Here is a 20,123-nt window from a genome sequence, read left to right as displayed (position 1 = left end):
GTACCTTCTCCATGTAGTATCTGATAGGCTATAGGTATCTCCCCCATCTAAAAAAAAGAAAAAGTTGTTTGGGGAAGGAGAAAGAGCAGAGTAATTCTGATGGGTTTTTCTCTCCTTTCTATTTTTTAGGTTACCAAAAGGGATGAAGACTCTTCCTTGATGCAGCTAAAGGAGGAATTTCGGAGTTATGAGGCTTTACGCAGAGAACATGATGCCCAAATTGTTCATATTGCTATGGAAGCAGGACTCCGTATTTCACCTGAGCAGTGGTCTTCACTTCTGTATGGTGACTTGGCGCATAAATCACACATGCAGTCTATCATTGATAAGGTTTGTGAAATTAGAGACGCTGATTTTATATCATTCTGCTACATTGGAGAGTATTTGAATCTTTTGAAGGGAGTAAAGAGACAACCAATTGGAGAGTCCTGTTTTTACATATAAGACTGTTATAAATATCTTTCTTTTTTATTATTTTCTAACTTTTAAAATAAACTAAGGGGGGCAACAGGGAAGCAAATACAGGATGTTAGCATAAAAGTAGCCTGGCTAACCAAGTCTGTCATTTATCTATATTCTGACACCAGTTAGCTAATAAATAAGTTTTCTAAGTGTCTAATGATGAATTTCATAGGGCAGATTCTGAGGTGAAAATTTAATTCATCATTGATACTCCTACTATGGAATCTGAAGACACTTGAAAACCTATTCAGTATGTTGACTAAATGAAAGCATTTGAATATAGACAGGTCATAAAAACCAGAGTAAAAACCATTCTGTTTTCTTTTTATGTTAGCTGCAGTCTCCAGAATCATTTGCAAAGAGTGTTCAGGAATTGACAATTGTTTTGCAACGAACAGGTGACCCAGCTAACTTAAATAGACTGAGGCCTCATTTAGAGCTTCTTGCAAACATAGACCCTAATCCAGGTATGTGACAAAATAATTGCTTATACTTTTTCTACCTTTGAGGTAAATAACACAAGAGACTTACTGCTAACAAATTCTTTTCGTCATCCCATCCCCTTGGTGGACTATACAGATGCTGTTTCACCAACTTGGGAGCAGCTAGAAAATGCAATGGTAGCTGTTAAAACAGTGGTTCATGGCCTTGTGGACTTCATACAAAATTATAGTAGAAAAGGCCATGAGACACCTCAGGTAAGCACATTTATTGCACTTCTGACTGCTCTTAAATTTTTAACAGGGCATCCTGAACATCTTAACAAGCTGTTTGGTTAATGGACTCCTTATGTGACTCCACTCTCACATAAGTTTTTATTGTCTCTCTTCTTTTGAGAGAAACCCTAGTTTTAGTGCACCTGATAAATAATTCATAGTACAGCAGCAGTTGGAGGCATATCTTGAATATGAGTTTACTGCAGGTTTTTTTGACCAACTCTATAGATCTGATTCCTTCCAAATATTTTGTCTAATTTTCTTCTAATGTGGGGAAATTGTCACTTTTTTCTCCTTTGCTGCCATACCAATGAATTCATGTTTGTATATGTGTGGAAGTAAATAAATAAGTATTTTCAGTGTCCTTTGAAGGAGTTATTTAAGGTAAAATCCTTCATTCTAGTAATAACGTCCATTTATTAAATCACTATGAGCCAGTCCCTATGTTCAGTATTTTACATATATTATTTCTAATCATCACAGCCACCTGCAAGATAATTGCTGTTCCCAAGCTGAAGTTTAAAGAGGTTAAATAACATATGTAAGGTCATGGTGGCAGTAAGTGACAGAACTGGTATCAAATCTACTCCAAAGTGATCTTTCCACTCTTCTGTCCTTATTCTATTAGAAGACATTATAATGTTCAAATCTTAACTGAAAGATGAATGTTTTATATTTATTAAGGTCATAGAAATAACAATGACATCTTAGATTTTGATGCAAATTATAGCAGTTATGGTGATGTTTTTATATTTTGCCTCATTATTTGTATGAACTTAGCTCCAAGCCTTAGAAGAAAGGTGTACTCTCAAATTGACAAATAAATTAGTATTTCTTAATTTTTAACTTCTGGGGTAAGTTGTATTCTCCCTTTTCCTGAGAACATTTAAGTGGACAAAGCTTCTGGCTTTTTTAATGCTTTTTGAAATTGGTTGCTTGATTTGGGTATCATAATTTTGAGACAGCAATGAATTGATGAGAAAATCTTTTATTTTCGTGGGCATTTTGTTGCCTGACAAATAAGTAACATAACATTTGAACCAGTTCCAGATAATCCTCAGAATGAATATCTAAAATGCCAGCTCAGGGTTATGCCACATAACTCATAACAGGAAACAATGCAGTGGTAGTTGTGTCAGCACAAGAATTACTTATCTAACATGAAAAAGAATTAAAGGTATAATAAAATTCTGGAGTCCCAAGAGTGAGTGACAACTGGAATCTTCACTTTTCCAAACATTGATTTTCTTTTCGTAGCCTCAGCCAAACAGCAAATATAAGACTAGCATGTGCCGAGATTTGCGACAGCAAGGAGGGTGTCCACGAGGAACAAATTGTACTTTTGCCCATTCTCAGGAAGAGCTTGAAAAGTAAGTTAGGAGAACTCTTTTATTTGGGATTAATTTTTGGTCATTATGAAAGTGTTATATAGAGTCTTAAAGTTTGTGATGAGTTTCAAAGATGCAATCAAGTTTGCATTGTGGAAGTCTTTAGATTGAAAAATAACCTTTTCTTTTGAAACCACACCTTGTTGCTTCTGGCAGCATGGTTAACATAATAAGTGATTTAGAACCTTATTCAGCTGTCATATTTTAGACCATTGTATATCTGGAATCCATGTTTCTGCTAAACACCTGTGCAGAATGAAAGTATTCTTATGTTCACTTTTACTTGCTCAGGTTCCATTGAAGGTAACAACTGAGTCCCAGGTAAAATGGTAAAGCAGATACATTTTCTTTTTATGGTTTTTGGTCTTTTTAACATTCTTTTTTCTGTCTTCTTTTCCCTTTCTCTTGTCCTATGGGTAATCCCTTTTTCTATGTCCATTTACCCCAGACATAAAAGTAAATGGATATAAGCTGTAATATGTGTTGTCCAAGTTTTTGTTATTTTGTTTTTTAACCAAAACATTCATCATTGAGATCGCACCAAAAATTGATTCCAGCCTTTCTACTGAATAACTGGTCTTTATATCAACTCTTAATGGACATCTCTCTTGTTTTTAGACATTTTAAACCCGATTTGAGCTAATTTTCTCCTATTATACATCTTCTCTTGTGTACATCTTCTATCTGCTATCCCTAAGTGTACCCTGTCCAGCCAGTTATACGTGCCATGTTATAGGAATCATCTTTGCCAGCTTTCACCTGCTTGTCTTAGTCACCAAGTTCTGTCAGTTCACCTTCCTATATATTTCTTGACTCTTCCTTGTTCTTTCTGTCCTTATAGTCTAAGCTGTCATCCCCTTTTCTTGATCCATAGTTGCCTCCTAACTAGTCATCTTATAGCTATCGTTGCCCACCCCCAATCCCATTATTCCCCCCAAAATAGGGAGAACTTTACACATAAGGCTCATTGCAGGTAATGAGACTTGGGCATCTCTGTGGATAAACATATAAAATCTGCTCTGGCCCGCAAGACTCTGCGTCATCTAGTTTGTGCCTGCCTTTTTTATCTCATCTCACAACGCTCCCTAATTTTATTGTATACTCAAGCCACGCTGACTGTTTGTCAGTGCCATGCTCCTTCCCACCTGAAGTCTTTTATATAATGTGGTTCCTTCTAGCCTTGTCTTTGGAGCTTTCCCTGTGCCTAGCTCATCCTTTCTTTTTCAGGGGCATCCCCCCAGGATTTCATACTAAACCAGGTTCCTCTTTTTCCTGCTTATCAAAATTATAATTAACTTATGGAGTCTGTCTTGGGGGTTGACAAACTTTTCTGTAGAGATGCAGTTAGTGAATGTTTTCAGCTTGGTGAACCATTCATTGATCTCAGTCAACCCACTCTACTCTGCCACTGTAGCAAAAAAGCCACCATAGACAATGCATGAAATGGGCATGGCTTTAAACTTTATTTACAAAAACAAGCAGCTTTGACCCATAGGTGATAGTTTGCTGACCCCTGATCTATTTATTGAATGTTTGCCTTACTGAAGTGTAAGGTCCATGGACTATATATCCATCTTGTTTATTATTGTCTCCTCTTCTCAGTGGCTAGCACTGGGCCCTGCACATAATGAGCTCTACAGCAACAGCAGTGTGATAGAAGATAAATGTGTGTGCATTAAAAAGAAGAGCAGAAACATGCTTCCCTTCTTACTATCCCCCTGCTTCTCCCAGACTGGAAGATCCCAGAGAGGCTGCAGGAGTCTTAAGAAAAAAAGGGTGCTGTTTGCATCTAGTCTAGGCAGTTCTATATGATGTATACAGAGTTTTACATCAAGATGATTTTTTAGACTCGAGATATTTTGAGCTTGTCCATACCTGAAGTAGAGCTTTTTAGTTAAAATAGAGCTTTTTAGGGGACCTTGCTTGGGAGCACTTAAAAAAGAGAAGAAACTGTGTGATTTCATACTCCACTCACAACTGGTGCCCACCTGAAAATCCATTTTACCTCTTACACCTTCAAATTGGCTTCCTGCTCTCCATCTCCAGTTCCTACTTCAGAACTTTATTATTTCTTGCCTGAGCTTATATTGGTAGCAGTAAAAATAACAATAGCCAAATTAATCAGTCAAATTTTGTGCCAGGTGCAATGTTTAATGTTTCACGTGTTTACCCAATTTGTCTATTCTGCTATGTGGCTTTTTTTTACTTAATTAATTGATTAATTTATATATTTATTTTTGGCTGTGTCGGGTCTTCACTGCTGCACGTGGACTTTCTCTAGTTGTGGCGAGCGGGAGCTACTCTTTGTTGCAGTGCATGTGCTTCTCATTGTGGTGGCTTCTCGTTGCAGAGCATGGGTTCTAGGTGCACGGGCTTCAGTAGTTGTGGCTCATGGGCTTCGTTGCTCCGCAGCATGTGGGGTCTTCCTGGACCGGGGCTTGAACCCATGTCCCTGCGTTGGCAGGTGGATTCTTAACCACTGCGCCACCAGGGAAGTCCTGCTATGTAGCTTTTTACATGCATCTCCCTATGTCTCAACCAAGATTTTCTTTCACAAATACGGGTTTAATCATGTCCATCTTCTGCTTTAAATTCTTAATTGGTTCCTCAGTATATCACTGGTTCTGGGCCCAATCTTGCTTTCCAGCCTTATTCCACCTTTTGCATTCTTTATTTTTTTAAGGTACATCCAGTCTACTACTATATGAATTCTTTTACTCTTCTTTCCCTTATACATGTTGTTCACTATATCATATGCTTTCCTCTTCTCTGTTTGGAGAGCTCCTGTTCCTGATTATACTCAGGTATCATCTTCTGTCTGAAAACTTCCCTGACTTCCCAGGCAGTGTTAGTTGCTTTCTTCACTGTGCTGCCATAGTGCTCTATACCTGGTAACTTTGTAACTACCAGTTCTCTCACTGTATTGCAATTATTTATTTACTGGTGTGTATTTTCACTGGACTTCGTTTATTTTATGGGTTATTCATCTTTATATTTTCTGCACTTAACAGGTATTTGACATGTAAACTCAGGATATTTATGTTGAAAGAGCAAATAATCTATAGTTCATATTTCCAACCAGCTTCACACTCTCTGTTGCTGTTAAATAAAAGAAGAAGAAGAAGAAGGAAAAACAGGGTAATACAAAGCATTAAGGAAGTGGAAGATGTCATTATCTCGTTGGTTAAAAAAATGCATGTTGCTACCCAGCTCTGGACTTTTTGAGGGCGGAGCCTTTATCTTAGCTCCCATAATGTACCAGGAGGAATTCAGCAAATGTTTGTTTAACTTAAATAAATTTTATCCCAGCCTGCTTTCTCTACTATACATATCTCTAACCAAACAAATGCCCAGAATCTCTCTTAAGAATATTTGTGTGAATATATTTTAGAATTTAGGGTATTGGAATCCTATTCCCAAAAATTGCTGCATTCTGGAGAGTATCAAAAGCCTGAGGTCAACCAGCTCAAGAAATATTTTTAAAAATGGTTGTTAAGTGCTAGGTACTATTTGAGGTACTTCTAGTGGGGAAAGAAGAACAGTAAACATGTAAACGGACAATTTCAGTTACTAATAAAATGCTGTAAAGAAAGTCTGAGGTGGAAACAAGCTTGGCATGTTCAGGAACTAGAAAGAAGACGAGTGTGCCTGGAGAATGAGAAGAATGGCAAAAGATAATGTTGTAGAGATTAGGTGAGGGCCAGACCATATTGGCTTGGTGGACATTGGCAAGGAGTTTGCATTTTATTTTGGAAGCCATTATAGGGTTTTATTCAAATGGAACAATGAGATTTTAATTTTGTCTTAGAAATGTCACTCTAGTGTCTGCATGATGTAGACCAGTTAAACTGCTGCAGTGGTCCAGGCATGAGATTAGTAGCTTGGTCCTAGGACTATAGTAATTGAGATGATGAAAAGTAGCCAGATTTGTGATATATTTTGGAAGTAGAGCTGATAGGACTGATAGATCGAATGTGGGGTATAAAGAAAAGAGAAGATCAAGGATGACTCCAAGGTTTGGGGCCTGCATAACTAAGTAATATCTTTTACGGAGATAGGAAATGCTTGGGGGTAGAAAATCAGTACTCTTGGCCATGTGAAGTTTAAGGATTACTCCACATTCATGAGGCAGATATTTATGGAACACCTAACATGTACCAAGCATTGTGCTGAAGATAGAGAGATGAATAAGGAACGCAGAATTCTTGCTCTCATGGGGCTTACATTGTAATAGAGAAGATCAACATAAACCAAATAAATAGAAAACATAATATCTGGTGCTGATTGGCACTACAAAGAAAAATAACAAGGTAAGGAGAAGGAGATTGGGAAAGGGGAGATATTTTAGATTAGATTGTCTGGGAAGGGATCCCAGAGGATATGACATTTAAGCAGACACCTGAATGAAGTGATGATGCACTAGAGAAGAAAAGATAATTATAGGAGTGAAATCTTTGAGAAGGCAAATGGGCTTGGGACCTGGGGTGCAAGTGGAAAGATTGGCCTTAGTTAGGAATAGGAACTCTTCACCTCCTATTTTAGGTGGAGTGTGTAGTTACAGAAGCAGGAAGGTTGGTGGGATTGGTGATGGAAAGATAATTAATTCTCCTCTGGTGTCATCTGTTTTCTCTGTGAAGTGGGAGGCAGTATCATCAGCTGTGGCGGGGCTCTGGGGAATGGAAGGGAGGAGGATGTTAGAGATGGGAAAGTGAATTTAGTAGAGAAGTGTATTAATGTAGTGCTTGGCCATTTTAAATACTTGATCATGATTTTGAAGAGAGTTTAGTCAGCATGATTGCATGATTTTTCTCTAGCAACATTCACCTACTTGAGCAGACACAGAATAAGAGAATAAGTAACAGATTGGATTGGGGTTTTACCAGGTGAGTTCAACAGGGTAATTGGACCAAGGGAATTAAAGGTATTTATAAGGGAGGAATTAATGGTAGATAATGGATTCTAAGCTGGGTAAGGCAGGGAGCCAATACTTGAGGGAGCTCATGGATGACTTTAAAAGAATAGGAGGGGCTTCCCTGGTGGCGCAGTGGTTGAGAGTCCGCCTGCCGATGCAGGGGACGCGGGTTCGTGCCCCGGTCCGGGAGGATCCCGCGTGCCGCGGAGCGGCTGGGCCCGTGAGCCATGGCTGCTGAGCCTGCGCGTCCGGAGCCTGTGCTCCGCAATGGGGGAGGCCGCAGCGGTGAGAGGCCCGCGTACCGCAAAAAAAAAAAAAAAAAAAAAAAAAAAAGAATAGGAGGTAATTGGCTTTTTTCAACTGTGAGGTCCAGATTCCAAGCCTAAGTCTTTAGCTGCCTAGATGCCAGGAGTCCAGTATGTATCCCTGTTTGTCCCTTACTTTACCTTACTCCTCTCTTTTAAGAGACTCACAATTAAAACTTTATTTTTTGCCTGCCCAAGCAATCTTAAGGAAATTTGAAATTTATCCTTTGAGAATGGAAAGCAAGGAGCAGCTGGGCATTTTGTGCAAGAACCTTTGAAGTGAAGAATGAAGATGAAGAGCAGGTTTCAGAGTAGCTTGTTGAGAAAAGCACTGGCCCCTCCATGCCACCAAACTGCCTTTCTAAAATATAGGTCTGCTCATAACCCTCATTCTTCAAGAAGTAATCATTGGTTCCTCAGATCTATAAGATGACATATATAAGCTGGCCATAACCTATGGTTTTTTTGAACTTCATGTTCTATCACTCCACCTTTAGCCAGGCTGATCTGGGAATACTTGTCTTTACTGAGCTTTGCTGCTTCTGTCAGTGTGTGTGTATGAATGAGATGGGGAGAATTGAATAATGAAGCTGTTTATAGATACTGGAGGACTAAAAGGGAAACTGTTGTGAAGGCATTGCTCATCACTAACACTGTTTATATCTAATTACCATATGTTTGGTTATATATAACATTAATATTAGATTAATTTAGGTATATATAATTATGAACCCATATGTGTGTAGTCTTTCTATTCATATAACATAGTTGTTCACCACTTTAAACTATTGGAGGGAACACTAACTAGGACTACATTGTAATGAAATTTTTGTTGTATGACTGGAAATAAATTTTCTTAAATGGAATCAGAGATCAGGTTGCTTCATATATTAGAGTATTATATCTGACCACCATAAATAAAACCCTGAATTTAATATCAGAAAATATCTTTAATCCAAATACTTTTTACTTTGGTCATAAACTAATCTGAAAAGTAGAATACTAAATTTCTATATTTTGGTGTAATGTTTAAGAATGAGTTTTGTTTTTTTTTTAATCTCTTTAAAATTATATGATGTCTTAACAATTTGGTAACAACAGAATTCTTTCAACTCTTGCATACCTTTTCATTCTACATTCCCAAATAAATTTGGTATGGTTACTTTCATTTTTATATAGTGTACTTTCTATTCCAATTATACAAAATTTTCAAGATCTCTTCCCACTCTCAAAATAGTTTTTTGAATACATTTGTACTTTTCTTGCTACATTAATTATGTGTCTCCATACGTAAGTATTGTGTGTACATATATATATTGTATATGGCAGATACATTTTCATGTGATGGCTGTCATAGCAGAGTTTGATGTAGACTGTATGTGATATTTAGCTGAAGAAACTTTTTTTTTAACATCTTTATTGGAGTATAATTGCTTTACAATGGTGTGTTAGTTTCTGAAGAAACCTGTTTTTCAAAGTTGTTCTTCCTTTTAACATTTTTTCCCATTGCTCCCTCCCTTTTTTTTTTTTACTTAGGGTAAGATTTAGTGAAATATTTACTGATATGTTTATTGTTTTTGAAACAGGTATCGATTAAGGAACAAAAAGATCAATGCAACTGTAAGAACGTTTCCTCTTCTAAATAAAGTTGGTGTAAACAACACTGTCACAACCACAGCCGGAAATGTCATTTCTGTCATAGGAAGTACTGAAACAACGGGGAAAATTGTTCCAAGTACAAACGGAATTTCAAATGCAGAAAACAGTGTTTCCCAGCTAATTCCTCGTAGTACTGACAGTACATTAAGAGCGCTGGAGACTGTGAAGAAAGTGGGGAAGGTTGGCACTAATGGTCAGAATGCTGCTGGGCCTTCTGCAGAGTCTGTAACTGAAAAGTAAGTATTAGGTAAAAATGTTTAACGTGAGTAATTTAGCCTTTTTATAAGTACCTGAGTATTTTTATTTATCCTGAGGAAAAGCAGTTAATCAGAATTTTTATGCAGAATGTTTCATGTAGTAGAAAAAGCACTAAATACCAAAAAAGTTGAGTTCTAGTCCTGGATCTGCAATTGAATAGCTGTGACCTTGGAAATTCACTTCAACTCTGGGTTTTGTTTTCTTCAACTGTAAACTGAAGAGGTTGGACCAGAATTCAGTTTTTCTCACCTTATTTCCTTGAACTTTAGGATTGAGTCCATAGAGGTGCCAAAAAGGAACTAAGTAGAAACCTAAGCAGGTGAGATGCTTGAGCCTCCAGCCCGTTTCAATTAGAACAGTTCCACTTTATGCTCTGTAATGATGTGTAGTTGTTAAGAGGGAAATCTTTAAAGCCAAACTCTGGGTTCAAATTCTGGCTCAGTGTTTCCCAGCTGTTTGATCTTAGGCCGGTTACTTAATCTGTTTTCCTCAGTTTACTTATCCATAAAATTGGTATAATAATACTACCTGCTTCATATGTTGGTTGTGAGGATTAAATGAGTTAATACTGCAATGTGCTTTGAATAGTGCCTGCCACATAGCACTCACTAAGTATCTGCGGCTGTTATTATAACTACCATTATTATTATTACCATTATTGTTGTTTTGGGGTTTCAGCATAAGATTTAATTTGGCGGAAAGGTTTTGGTACTTTAAGAAAAAAGTTTTGGGCTTCCCTGGTGGCGCAGTGGTTGAGAGTCCGCCTGCCAATGCAGCGGACACGGGTTCGTGCCCCGGTCTGGGAAGATCCCACATGGTGCGGAGCGGCTGGGCCCGTGAGCCATGGCCACTGAGCCTGTGCGTCCAGAGCCTGTGCTCTGCAACGGGAGAGGCCACAACAGTGAGAGGCCCCCCCCCAAAAAAAGAGTTTGGCTTTATTCATCAATAGGTTTAAAAAAAAAAAAGAAAAATGTTTTAAAACTTCCCGATTATCTGAAAAGTTACTTCCACCTCTGATATCTCAGGCTTTTGTATTCTTTTAAGCCTCTTAAAATCTGAGCTAAAGCATGTTTAGATTGTTGCCCATAAATAGTCTGTCAGTGTCTATTATATACCTTTTGGGGAAAAAGCGTTATGCTAGGCACACAGTAAATTGCTAGGGATTTCAAATAATAAATGGATAGGTAGACATTTATATTCTTTATTTCTGCAATTAGCATGTGATAGGGAAATTTGTTTATCAGAGGATCCTTATAATCTTCCCTCAGAGAGATCTTCGAAGAGATAAATCAGAGAACATTGTCTAATTTAGCAAATGTTATTTACACACTAATACTGAGCTCTGATTTTGGCACTCTTGAAAATACATGAGAGTGCTGCAACTGAGACCTAACACAGCCCAAAAAAATAAAGAAAATTTTAAAAATGAATAAAGAAAAAGAAAAAAGAAAATACATGAGATGTAAAAGATATCTGTGCATTTAAGAAACTTATGAAGACATAGTTGGGGAGACAGCATTTACATGAATGAAGCAATATTGGGGTTGGATTAAAGGATAGGAAAATTTTATATTGCTGGGTGAAATATGGTAAGATTTAGATAGGTAGGTTGGCACCAGATTATGGAGGTTTTGTGTTAAATATATTTAGAAAATGAGCTTTTGAAGGGTTTTGGCAAGGTAAAGTTGTAAAACCATTTTATATTCATATGGTGAAATGTTACTCAGCCATTAAAGAATAAGGTACTAGTACATACTACAATATGGATGAACCTTGAAAACATTATATTAAGTGAAAGAAGCTAGATACAAAAGCCAAATATTGTAGAATTCCATTTATGTGAATGTCCAGAATAGGCAAATCCATAGAAGACAGAAAGTAGATGAATAGTTGCTAGGGGCTGGGGCTGGGGGACAAGGAGATGGGGAGTGAATGCTAGTGAGTACAGGTTTCCTTTAGGGGTGGTAAAAATGTTTCAGAATAAGGTAGCAGTGATGGTTGCACAGCCTTGGGAATTTACCAGAAATCACTGAATTGTACACCTTACAAGGGTAAATATAAGTTTTTTAAAAAATGATGGACTAGAGAAAACTTTCAAAAATAAGTAAATCTCGGTAAATAAATCATTTATTCATTCAGAAATTATGATATGCGCCAAATACCAGGACAATTGGCATAGTTAATGAAAATGAAGTAGATATACTCCCTGCTTCTAAGAGTCTTCCAGTGCAGTTTGGGAGACAGACATAAACAGATATCATATAATATATTCTGAAAGGTACTGTAATGGAGTTGTGTTTCAAGTGTTATTAAAACACAAAAAATAACAATAATTCTACCTGGAGTTACTGTGGAAAATTTTTTAGAGGTAAGGTGATGACACCTGAGCCATTCCAAAAGTATGGCTAATTAGGAAGGAAGGGTCTTGTCAGTAGAGAAGGCAGCACAGGCAAAAGCATGTAGGTAAGAGGGCCTGCTGCAAAGGACAGCCTAGAATCCTAAATTCATCTAGAATCTAGCTGTCTGGCTAGAATGGGACTGAAAGTTAGCTTTTTCCTTAAGTCTGGATTTTTGGGATAGCTTGCATGATTTCATAAGGCTATGAACCTTGTCATGGATTTTGGTACCTTTTTCCTGCAAAGTCTAAGAATTTGTCATTTCAAAGTACTTATCTGAATTTTGTGGTATATAACATTCTGCTATGGAGGACCAGATAATCTATGTAAAGCACTTAGAATAGTTTCTGGAATGTGCTCATTAATTGATTAGTGTTACTTATTATTGTTAAGAGGAAATCCTAATCATTTTCCTTGTTGCCTTTGTTGAACTTCAAAATATAAGCACAGCACTAAAATATCTTTAAACTCTAAGCCATTTGTACTTACTACTATTATCCACAGTTTCTTATTTTCTGCGTTTTAATACACAATTACACATAGAAGTAAACATCTGCTAGACTAATCTCTGCTAGACTTAAAGGCAGCCCATACTCCTTGTTATTTATACTCTTGCTTTAAAAGAGCTTCTCTAGTTTGAGAAAAACCCTCTAATCTAGTTGAGATGCAATGTATTGAATTCCTGCATCATTAACAAGATCTTTTTCTTGCGTCACCACATATCTCAGCTCTGCCAAAGTTTGACTTCTTCAGAGGGCCTAAGAAGCCATGGTGAGATCCTCTGGAGCTGATCGCCTGGTGAATCAACAAAGAAAATCCTTTGTGTTTAAAAAAAAAAAAAAAAAAGCTTGTGTGTTTTGCATCAATTTAATGAGTAACCATTTCGTTGGCATTCTGTTCATCTAGCAGATACTTACTGAGTACCTACTACGTGGCAGGAACTTTTCCATTTGTCCAACAAATATTTACTGAGTGCCTCCTGTGTGCCAGAAACTGTTTTAGATCCTGGGCATGTAGCAGTTAACAAAATGGACAAAAATGGCCTTTCTTCAATAAGTTTACATTTCAGCTAATCTAATGCTTAATATTTAGAGCAGTCCTTCCCTTTACATATCTGTCTTATTTGTGTCAAAAAATTCTACTGGTAAACTATATTGTTTCTGTTGAGAAGTTATTGAACAGGATTTTTTTTAAACTTCCAGTAGGAAAAATCTTTGTTTAAAGTATGAGTAAAAAGGGACTAGTGGGTCACATTGTGCCTGGGATTTGTTTGCAGTTTTTTGTTTTGTTTTTCACCCTCACCAAAATATGAGATCTGTTACTATAATCTTGTGAATTAACAGTGTAAGGTGGTAAGGAAATTCATGGCCTTATTTGTCACTGTGGAAATACCTGAAGCATTTGCTGTTAGTGGTCACTATAATTTTATGAACCATTTCTACTGAGAAAGACTTTTAACAGTCATAGATAGTGATTTATCATTTGCCCTTGTTAAATTTTCTCTCCAGTAAAATTGGTTCTCCACCCAAGACTCCTGTAAGTAATATAGCGGCTACCTCAGCTGGGCCCACTAATGTTGGAACAGAGCTGAATTCTGTGCCTCCAAAATCCAGCCCATTTATAACTAGAGTACCAGTATATCCTCAGCATTCTGAAAACATTCAGTATTTTCAAGATCCAAGGACTCAGATACCCTTTGAAGTCCCACAGTACCCACAGACAGGTAAGTAATTTTAGACAATTCTAAGAAAAAAAGAAACTACAATATAACATTTGTTGTAATAAGTTAGTGAATCATTTATATCTATCTAGAAAATCTACATTAAAAATTAATCCTTTGGACTATATGACCCCTAAGTTTTCTTCCTGTCCTAAGAATCTATGATTTTACATACCAGTAGTTTTAAGATTCTCATTCCTATGAATCAAATGTAGGGTCCATGGATGAGCTTTAGTAAGTTCTGTATGTCCTCTGAAATAAGTATACTAAATGTTTGGTTTATATATACTTCAAGTATAATTTTGGAAAGACAATGCACAGCTTATATAGATTATGAAAGAGGTCTTTAACCTCTGCTCCCCAAAAGGTTAAGAATCAATGATGTAACTAATTACTTAATCTAAAACCTGTGGCAATACATGGCCTAGAAGGAAATTTACCAGCCATCTGTTAATAGCTCATCAAGTGTTTTTAAGGAGCAGTTTAACAAATTATTGAACATTAATGATTTTCATATAGTGGTGTCTTGAAAGTGTGTAGTGTCTTTCTAAACCAGGGGTAACTAAAGTAAAGTTCAAAGGTTATTTTATTTTCCAACATTAAAGGCTGCTTTAGACTTTAAACCATTACAAAATGTTAAATTTTACTAAGATTACATTAAATATTCCTCTTTCCAATTTTCAAGGATACTACCCACCACCTCCAACAGTACCAGCTGGTGTGGCTCCCTGTGTTCCTCGCTTTGTGAGGTCCAATAATGTTCCAGAGTCCTCCCTCCCACCTGCTTCCATGCCATATGCTGATCATTACAGTACATTTTCGCCTCGAGATCGAATGAATTCTTCTCCTTACCAACCTCCTCCTCCGCAGCCGTATGGACCAGTTCCTCCAGTACCTTCTGGAATGTATGCTCCTGTGTACGACAGCAGGCGCATCTGGCGCCCACCTATGTACCAACGAGATGACATTATTAGAAGCAATTCTTTACCTCCAATGGATGTGATGCACTCGTCTGTGTATCAGACGTCTTTGCGGGAAAGATATAACTCATTAGATGGGTATTATTCAGTGGCTTGTCAGCCACCAAGTGAGCCAAGGACAACTGTGCCTTTACCAAGGGTAAGTGATAATGGAAATAGGAATGCTGATATAGTGTAGTTGTTAAGACTCTAGAGTCTGGTGTTGGACCTTTCAGGTATATATCCTGGCTCCTCCACTTACTTATTGTGTGACTTATGGAATTTTACTTGACTTCTCTATATCAGTTTTTTCGTATTTGATGGAAATCATAGTAGTACCTACCTCATAAAGCTGTTGTGAGGATTAAATCAGAAAAAGCAAAGCTCTTAGAACTGGACCTGATGCATATTCATGCTCAATAAATGTTATGTTTGGATACAAAACTGATGAGAAGGTAAAAAGAAATCTTCAAAATACAAAGATAGGGCCTATTTTTAGTATCCCCACGTATATACATATGATTTTCCTAAACTAGAGAAGTGAGCGCTCAGATTTTACTTTTGACATTTGACTAAATATTAACCCTTTCGTTTAAGTGTATGGAGAATAGGCTAGGGTGACTTCCCTACTGTATTTTTTTTTTTTGTCCCAACAATATAATAAATGTTCACATTATTTCCACAGAGCATAGTTAAATTTATTTACCACTCCCTAGATGATTAAGATTGTTTCTTTTATCCCCCCTTAGGAACCTTGTGGTCATTTGAAGACCAGTTGCGAGGAGCAGATAAGAAGAAAGCCAGAGCAGTGGGCACAGTACCACACTCAGAAAGCACCTCTTGTCTCTTCAACTCTTCCTGTGGCAACACAGTCACCAACACCACCTTCTCCTCTATTCAGTGTAGACTTCCGCACTGATGTAAGAAAGGTTTTAATTACTTGATGTTGCAGGGATAGGTCAGACAACTGACTTCAGAGCACTCGTTCAAGCCAGAGTTAGCTATGTTGGATATTTTGCATTGGTTTGGTGGCAGTTGAGTTTAATTCAATAAGCACTGAGTATGTAAGCACTATGGCTAGGCATTGTGATACTCTGAAGGCCACTAAATCCTTTTTCCACCAAGAATTCAGAAATCTTTCCAGCAGTATAGTTCTCATTATTTTTATGGCTTTTATTAATAATAAGATTTATATCCACCATTTATTGAGCACCTACTTGTGCCAGGCACTGTATTAAGCAGTTATTTTATTTAATTCTTACAGAATCCTTAGGGGGCAGGTATTACCCATATTTTGCATGTTAGGAATCCTACTCAGAGAAGTTAAGTAATTTGCCCAAGTAGTAAATTCACCCACCCTGTAAGTAGCTTGGATTTGAATTCTGATCTATCTGAGGCATTTCTTCCCTACTTCACAAGAGGTGCAGAAATGCCTACTGTATTATTTATGGTGTTTTAAATCACTGTTAATTATTGTTATCATTTCAAAACAAGTTTTTGTACCAGGATTATTTTAATGTACCCTGTTTTCAGTACTGTTATATTTAGAGCAAACCATTAATTTTTTTTTTGATTCATCTGGTTTATTTCCTATCCCTAGAGATACTAAAATAAAATTTTTTCTAGTCTTTTCATTAGGAAAAATTTCAAACATATGTGAAAGTAGAGAGAATAGTAATAAACTCCATGTACCCATTACCCACAATTATCAACTCAGCCCATCTTCTTTCATTTGTATCCCCTCTTCCTACTGGATTATTTTGAAGTAATCCTAGACATCGTATTTTTCCATCCATAAATATTGAATTTTTAAAGTAGATCCAAATTTATCTCATCAAACTTGTACTTCTTCAAAGCAGCTAACCATCTTGACAAGAGTGATAGAATTGCCACTTGCTTAATATAAAAATGTATTTGTATTTATCTGTGTATGTGTATGTGTGTGTTTTCTTTTGCTTTTTTTCATTTTTTAGAGCACTTTGTACCATGTTAGGGGCATGCTATAAATTGTTGATTGGTCTGTATAGTATCAGTCAGGGGTTCCTTATGAGTTCTTAAAGGACAAAGTAAAAAAGAGAAGGCATTCTCTTTTCTATTAATATGTAATATAAATACAAATAATATAAATACTATTTGTTACTTATTACAGTTTTTTATATTAGTTATTGAATGTTTAATTGTTCACTATAAAGTGCTGTGAATTCTATAATAGTTACTTTATATTAGTTACAAGTTTGTAAATTTAAATTTCTTACCAATTGCCTGTGCCTTTTTTTTTTTTTTTTTCTTTTTTTAATCAGTTCTCTGAAAGTGTGAGTGGCACAAAATTTGAAGAAGATCATCTTTCCCATTATTCCCCCTGGTCTTGTGGCACCATAGGTTCCTGTATAAATGCTATCGATTCAGAGCCCAGAGATGTAATTGCTAATTCAAATGCTGTGTTAATGGTATGATTTGGGGGGCAAGGGTTGTCGTGCATGTTGACTCAAGTTTTAGAATGATTGAATGCTTTCATCTTCATATCGTTGGTATGTTACTCATCTGTAAGCAGCAGAGTTACATTTAGGTAAGCCTGAAATAAATTGCACTTAATGTTTAAATTATTTGGGCATAGTTGAGTGTTTTAAAGTAGATGTTGGGTTATCATTGAGATATACAGCTAATGTTAAATTTACCAGAAAACTTAATTTAATGTCTTTTGAAAGCATGTACTTGTATTATTAGCTGAAGTAATTGCCAACAATCTTTTTATTGATTTTCTTTTATTTATGCAGGACCTGGACAGTGGAGATGTTAAGAGAAGAGTGCATTTATTTGAAACTCAGAGAAGGACAAAAGAAGAAGATCCAATAATTCCTTTTAGTGATGGACCTATCATCTCAAAATGGGGTGCAATTTCTAGATCTTCCCGTACAGGTTACCATACCACGGATCCTGTCCAGGCCACTGCTTCCCAAGGAAGTGCGACTAAACCTATCAGCGTATCAGGTGATCCATTTAACTAATACTTCACCTGATATGTTCTAGCACTGTCCTTTTTAATCCTCACTCTGTTAGATACAGAACATTTCTCTCCGTTTAACAGCCACAGTAAACTCAGAATTAAATGGCTTAGCCAGGAGAACATGGCTAGTTGGATAAAATATGGATTTTTTGGAAAAGTATACATTCACACCTATATTTGATTTTTCACTTTTCTGATCATTGTTTCTTTCTACGTTTCTATAGATTATGTCCCTTATGTCAATGCTGTTGATTCAAGATGGAGTTCATATGGTAATGAAGCTACGTCATCAGCACATTATATTGAACGGTAACGTTATGCTTAATTCTTTGGGATTCTCTATTCTCAGAGTACAGATCCTACTCCCAGTTATTCGTGAGCTGTGCTTTGCTAGTTTTAGCTATATAACAAATTTCTGGAAAAAATTTTACATTTGGAATAATGACTGAATCTTTCAGGGTTGATCTGTTATGTAAAACATATATATAGGACTTCCCTGGTGGCGCAGTGGTTAAGAATCTTCCTGCCAGTGCAGGGGACACGGGTTTGAGCCCTGGTCTGGGAAGATCCCACATGCCGCGGAGCAACTAAGCCTGCGTGCCACAACTACTGAAGCCCACCTGCCTAGAGCCCATGCTCCGCAACAAGAGAAGCCACCACAATGAGAAGCCCGCGCACTGCAACAAAGAGTAGCCCCCGCTCACCACAACTAGAGAAAGCCTGCGCGCAGCAATGAAGGCCCAACGCAACCAAAAATAAATAAATTAAAAAAATATATATATATATATATATAATATATAGTCGTTATATAGTCATTACTGCTTTAGTTGCTTCATTTATTTCACTTTTATAACAGTGAACATATTTTTCTTTAAAGGGACAGATTCATTGTTACTGATTTATCTGGTCATAGAAAGCATTCCAGTACTGGAGACCTTTTGAGCATTGAACTTCAGCAGGTAGGCTCTGTGTCACTCAGCTTTGAATTTTTTTAAAAATAGAATGACATTTAAAAGTTATGGATGGAAGCTGACTTTACTGTTTTTTTCCTCTAGGCCAAGAGTAACTCGTTGCTTCTTCAGAGGGAGGCCAATGCTCTGGCCATGCAACAGAAGTGGAATTCCCTGGACGAAGGCCGTCACCTTACCTTAAATCTTCTAAGCAAGGAAATTGAACTGAGAAATGGAGAGGTAAGGAAACTGAACCTCTCAGCTTCATGCCCAATATATTTGCTGTTTGCTGCTGTTGCATGTTATTTTATGCCATTACTTAGTGCAAAATTTGGCTTTTTCTGGTGGATGATTGCTTTTAAAACTTAAGGGTAGAAATAAAATTGTAGTCCCAGATTTCTTTTTTTAGATCAATCATTGGGACTCCCATTTTAATTTAAAAGGGAAGCCCCAGTTTCCACAGATATGAAATCACCATTTTTCTTAATTACAGAGTGATTATACAGAAGATGCAGCTGATACTAAGCCTGATAGGGATATAGAGTTAGAGCTTTCAGCACTTGATACTGATGAACCTGATGGACAAGGTGAACAGATTGAAGTAAGTACTGCAGTCACACATCTAGGAGGCTTTACTCCATTGGGAATTAAAGTACAGAATACTTTCATACTGAAGGATTAACATTTTATTTTCATAGGAGATCCTGGACATACAGCTTGGTATCAGTTCTCAAAATGATCAGTTACTGAATGGAACAGCAGTAGAAAATGGGCATCCAGTCCAACAACACCAAAAGGAGCCCCTGGAGCAGAAGAGACAGAGTTTAGATGAAGACCATGTGATTCTGTGAGTGTTAGACATAAAATTCATAACCAGTGGGCATAGGGCATGAAGAAAAAGAAATAGATGCATTGTTAAATTCATTTTTGGTTTTATCCTATGAGGGGAAGACCTTACGTAATAAGGCAATGATTTGGTCAGTCTGGATTTTTCGGAGAGGAGAACTAAGTTTTAACTAACCAAGTGGTCCATTTTAGTAGCCTAAAACTTGCTTTTTGTTGGGATAAAAGTTTATTTTTTTGCTGTAGCATCAGGTTATACTTCCTCTAACTGATAGCCAAACATCAAGACTACAAAATGGAGAACTAAAACCTAAATGAAGTGTTTCCCTTTTTAAAAATCTTGCTAAGATATTTTTGGCCTTTAGTATATAATTACTGCCAAAAATATGGGCTAATCTTGAACTTGATAGTTTGTTGGCCTTGAATTAACCAATGTTCTAATTTTTTATTATAATTTTTGGAAAATGGGACTTTTTTAGTGACCTCCGATACTTTTTAGTGAAAAACACATGCCTTTGCTAGGGGCTCTTCAAGTGTGTTACAACTTTTAT

At 36.8% G+C, this 20,123-nt stretch overlaps 1 protein-coding gene across 2 annotated transcripts in view; it reads left to right on the top strand.

Moving 5' to 3' along the window:
- RC3H2 (ring finger and CCCH-type domains 2) overlaps nucleotides 1–20,123 on the top strand; it is a 52,952-nt gene that overhangs the window by 26,419 nt on the left and 6,410 nt on the right. Inside the window, exons 6-20 of one of the 2 annotated variants that reach the window (XM_079926910.1) lie at nucleotides 130–330; nucleotides 797–929; nucleotides 1,042–1,160; nucleotides 2,436–2,548; nucleotides 9,370–9,678; nucleotides 13,605–13,819; nucleotides 14,502–14,935; nucleotides 15,525–15,695; nucleotides 17,076–17,222; nucleotides 17,550–17,763; nucleotides 18,004–18,088; nucleotides 18,657–18,738; nucleotides 18,835–18,969; nucleotides 19,223–19,330; nucleotides 19,428–19,576. In XM_079926910.1, the coding sequence (XP_079783036.1) occupies nucleotides 130–330; nucleotides 797–929; nucleotides 1,042–1,160; nucleotides 2,436–2,548; nucleotides 9,370–9,678; nucleotides 13,605–13,819; nucleotides 14,502–14,935; nucleotides 15,525–15,695; nucleotides 17,076–17,222; nucleotides 17,550–17,763; nucleotides 18,004–18,088; nucleotides 18,657–18,738; nucleotides 18,835–18,969; nucleotides 19,223–19,330; nucleotides 19,428–19,576 (2,615 nt within the window). The remainder of the gene's footprint in view (nucleotides 1–129; nucleotides 331–796; nucleotides 930–1,041; nucleotides 1,161–2,435; nucleotides 2,549–9,369; nucleotides 9,679–13,604; nucleotides 13,820–14,501; nucleotides 14,936–15,524; nucleotides 15,696–17,075; nucleotides 17,223–17,549; nucleotides 17,764–18,003; nucleotides 18,089–18,656; nucleotides 18,739–18,834; nucleotides 18,970–19,222; nucleotides 19,331–19,427; nucleotides 19,577–20,123) is intronic. The other variant, XM_079926911.1, reaches the window with a different exon arrangement.

Source organism: Stenella coeruleoalba (assembly GCF_951394435.1).
Source record: "Stenella coeruleoalba genome assembly, chromosome: 7".
In the NCBI taxonomy this organism is placed as follows: domain Eukaryota; kingdom Metazoa; phylum Chordata; class Mammalia; order Artiodactyla; family Delphinidae; genus Stenella; species Stenella coeruleoalba.
The sequence above is the reverse complement of the archived record's forward strand: the minus strand, read 5'-3'. Positions and strand labels throughout refer to the sequence as shown.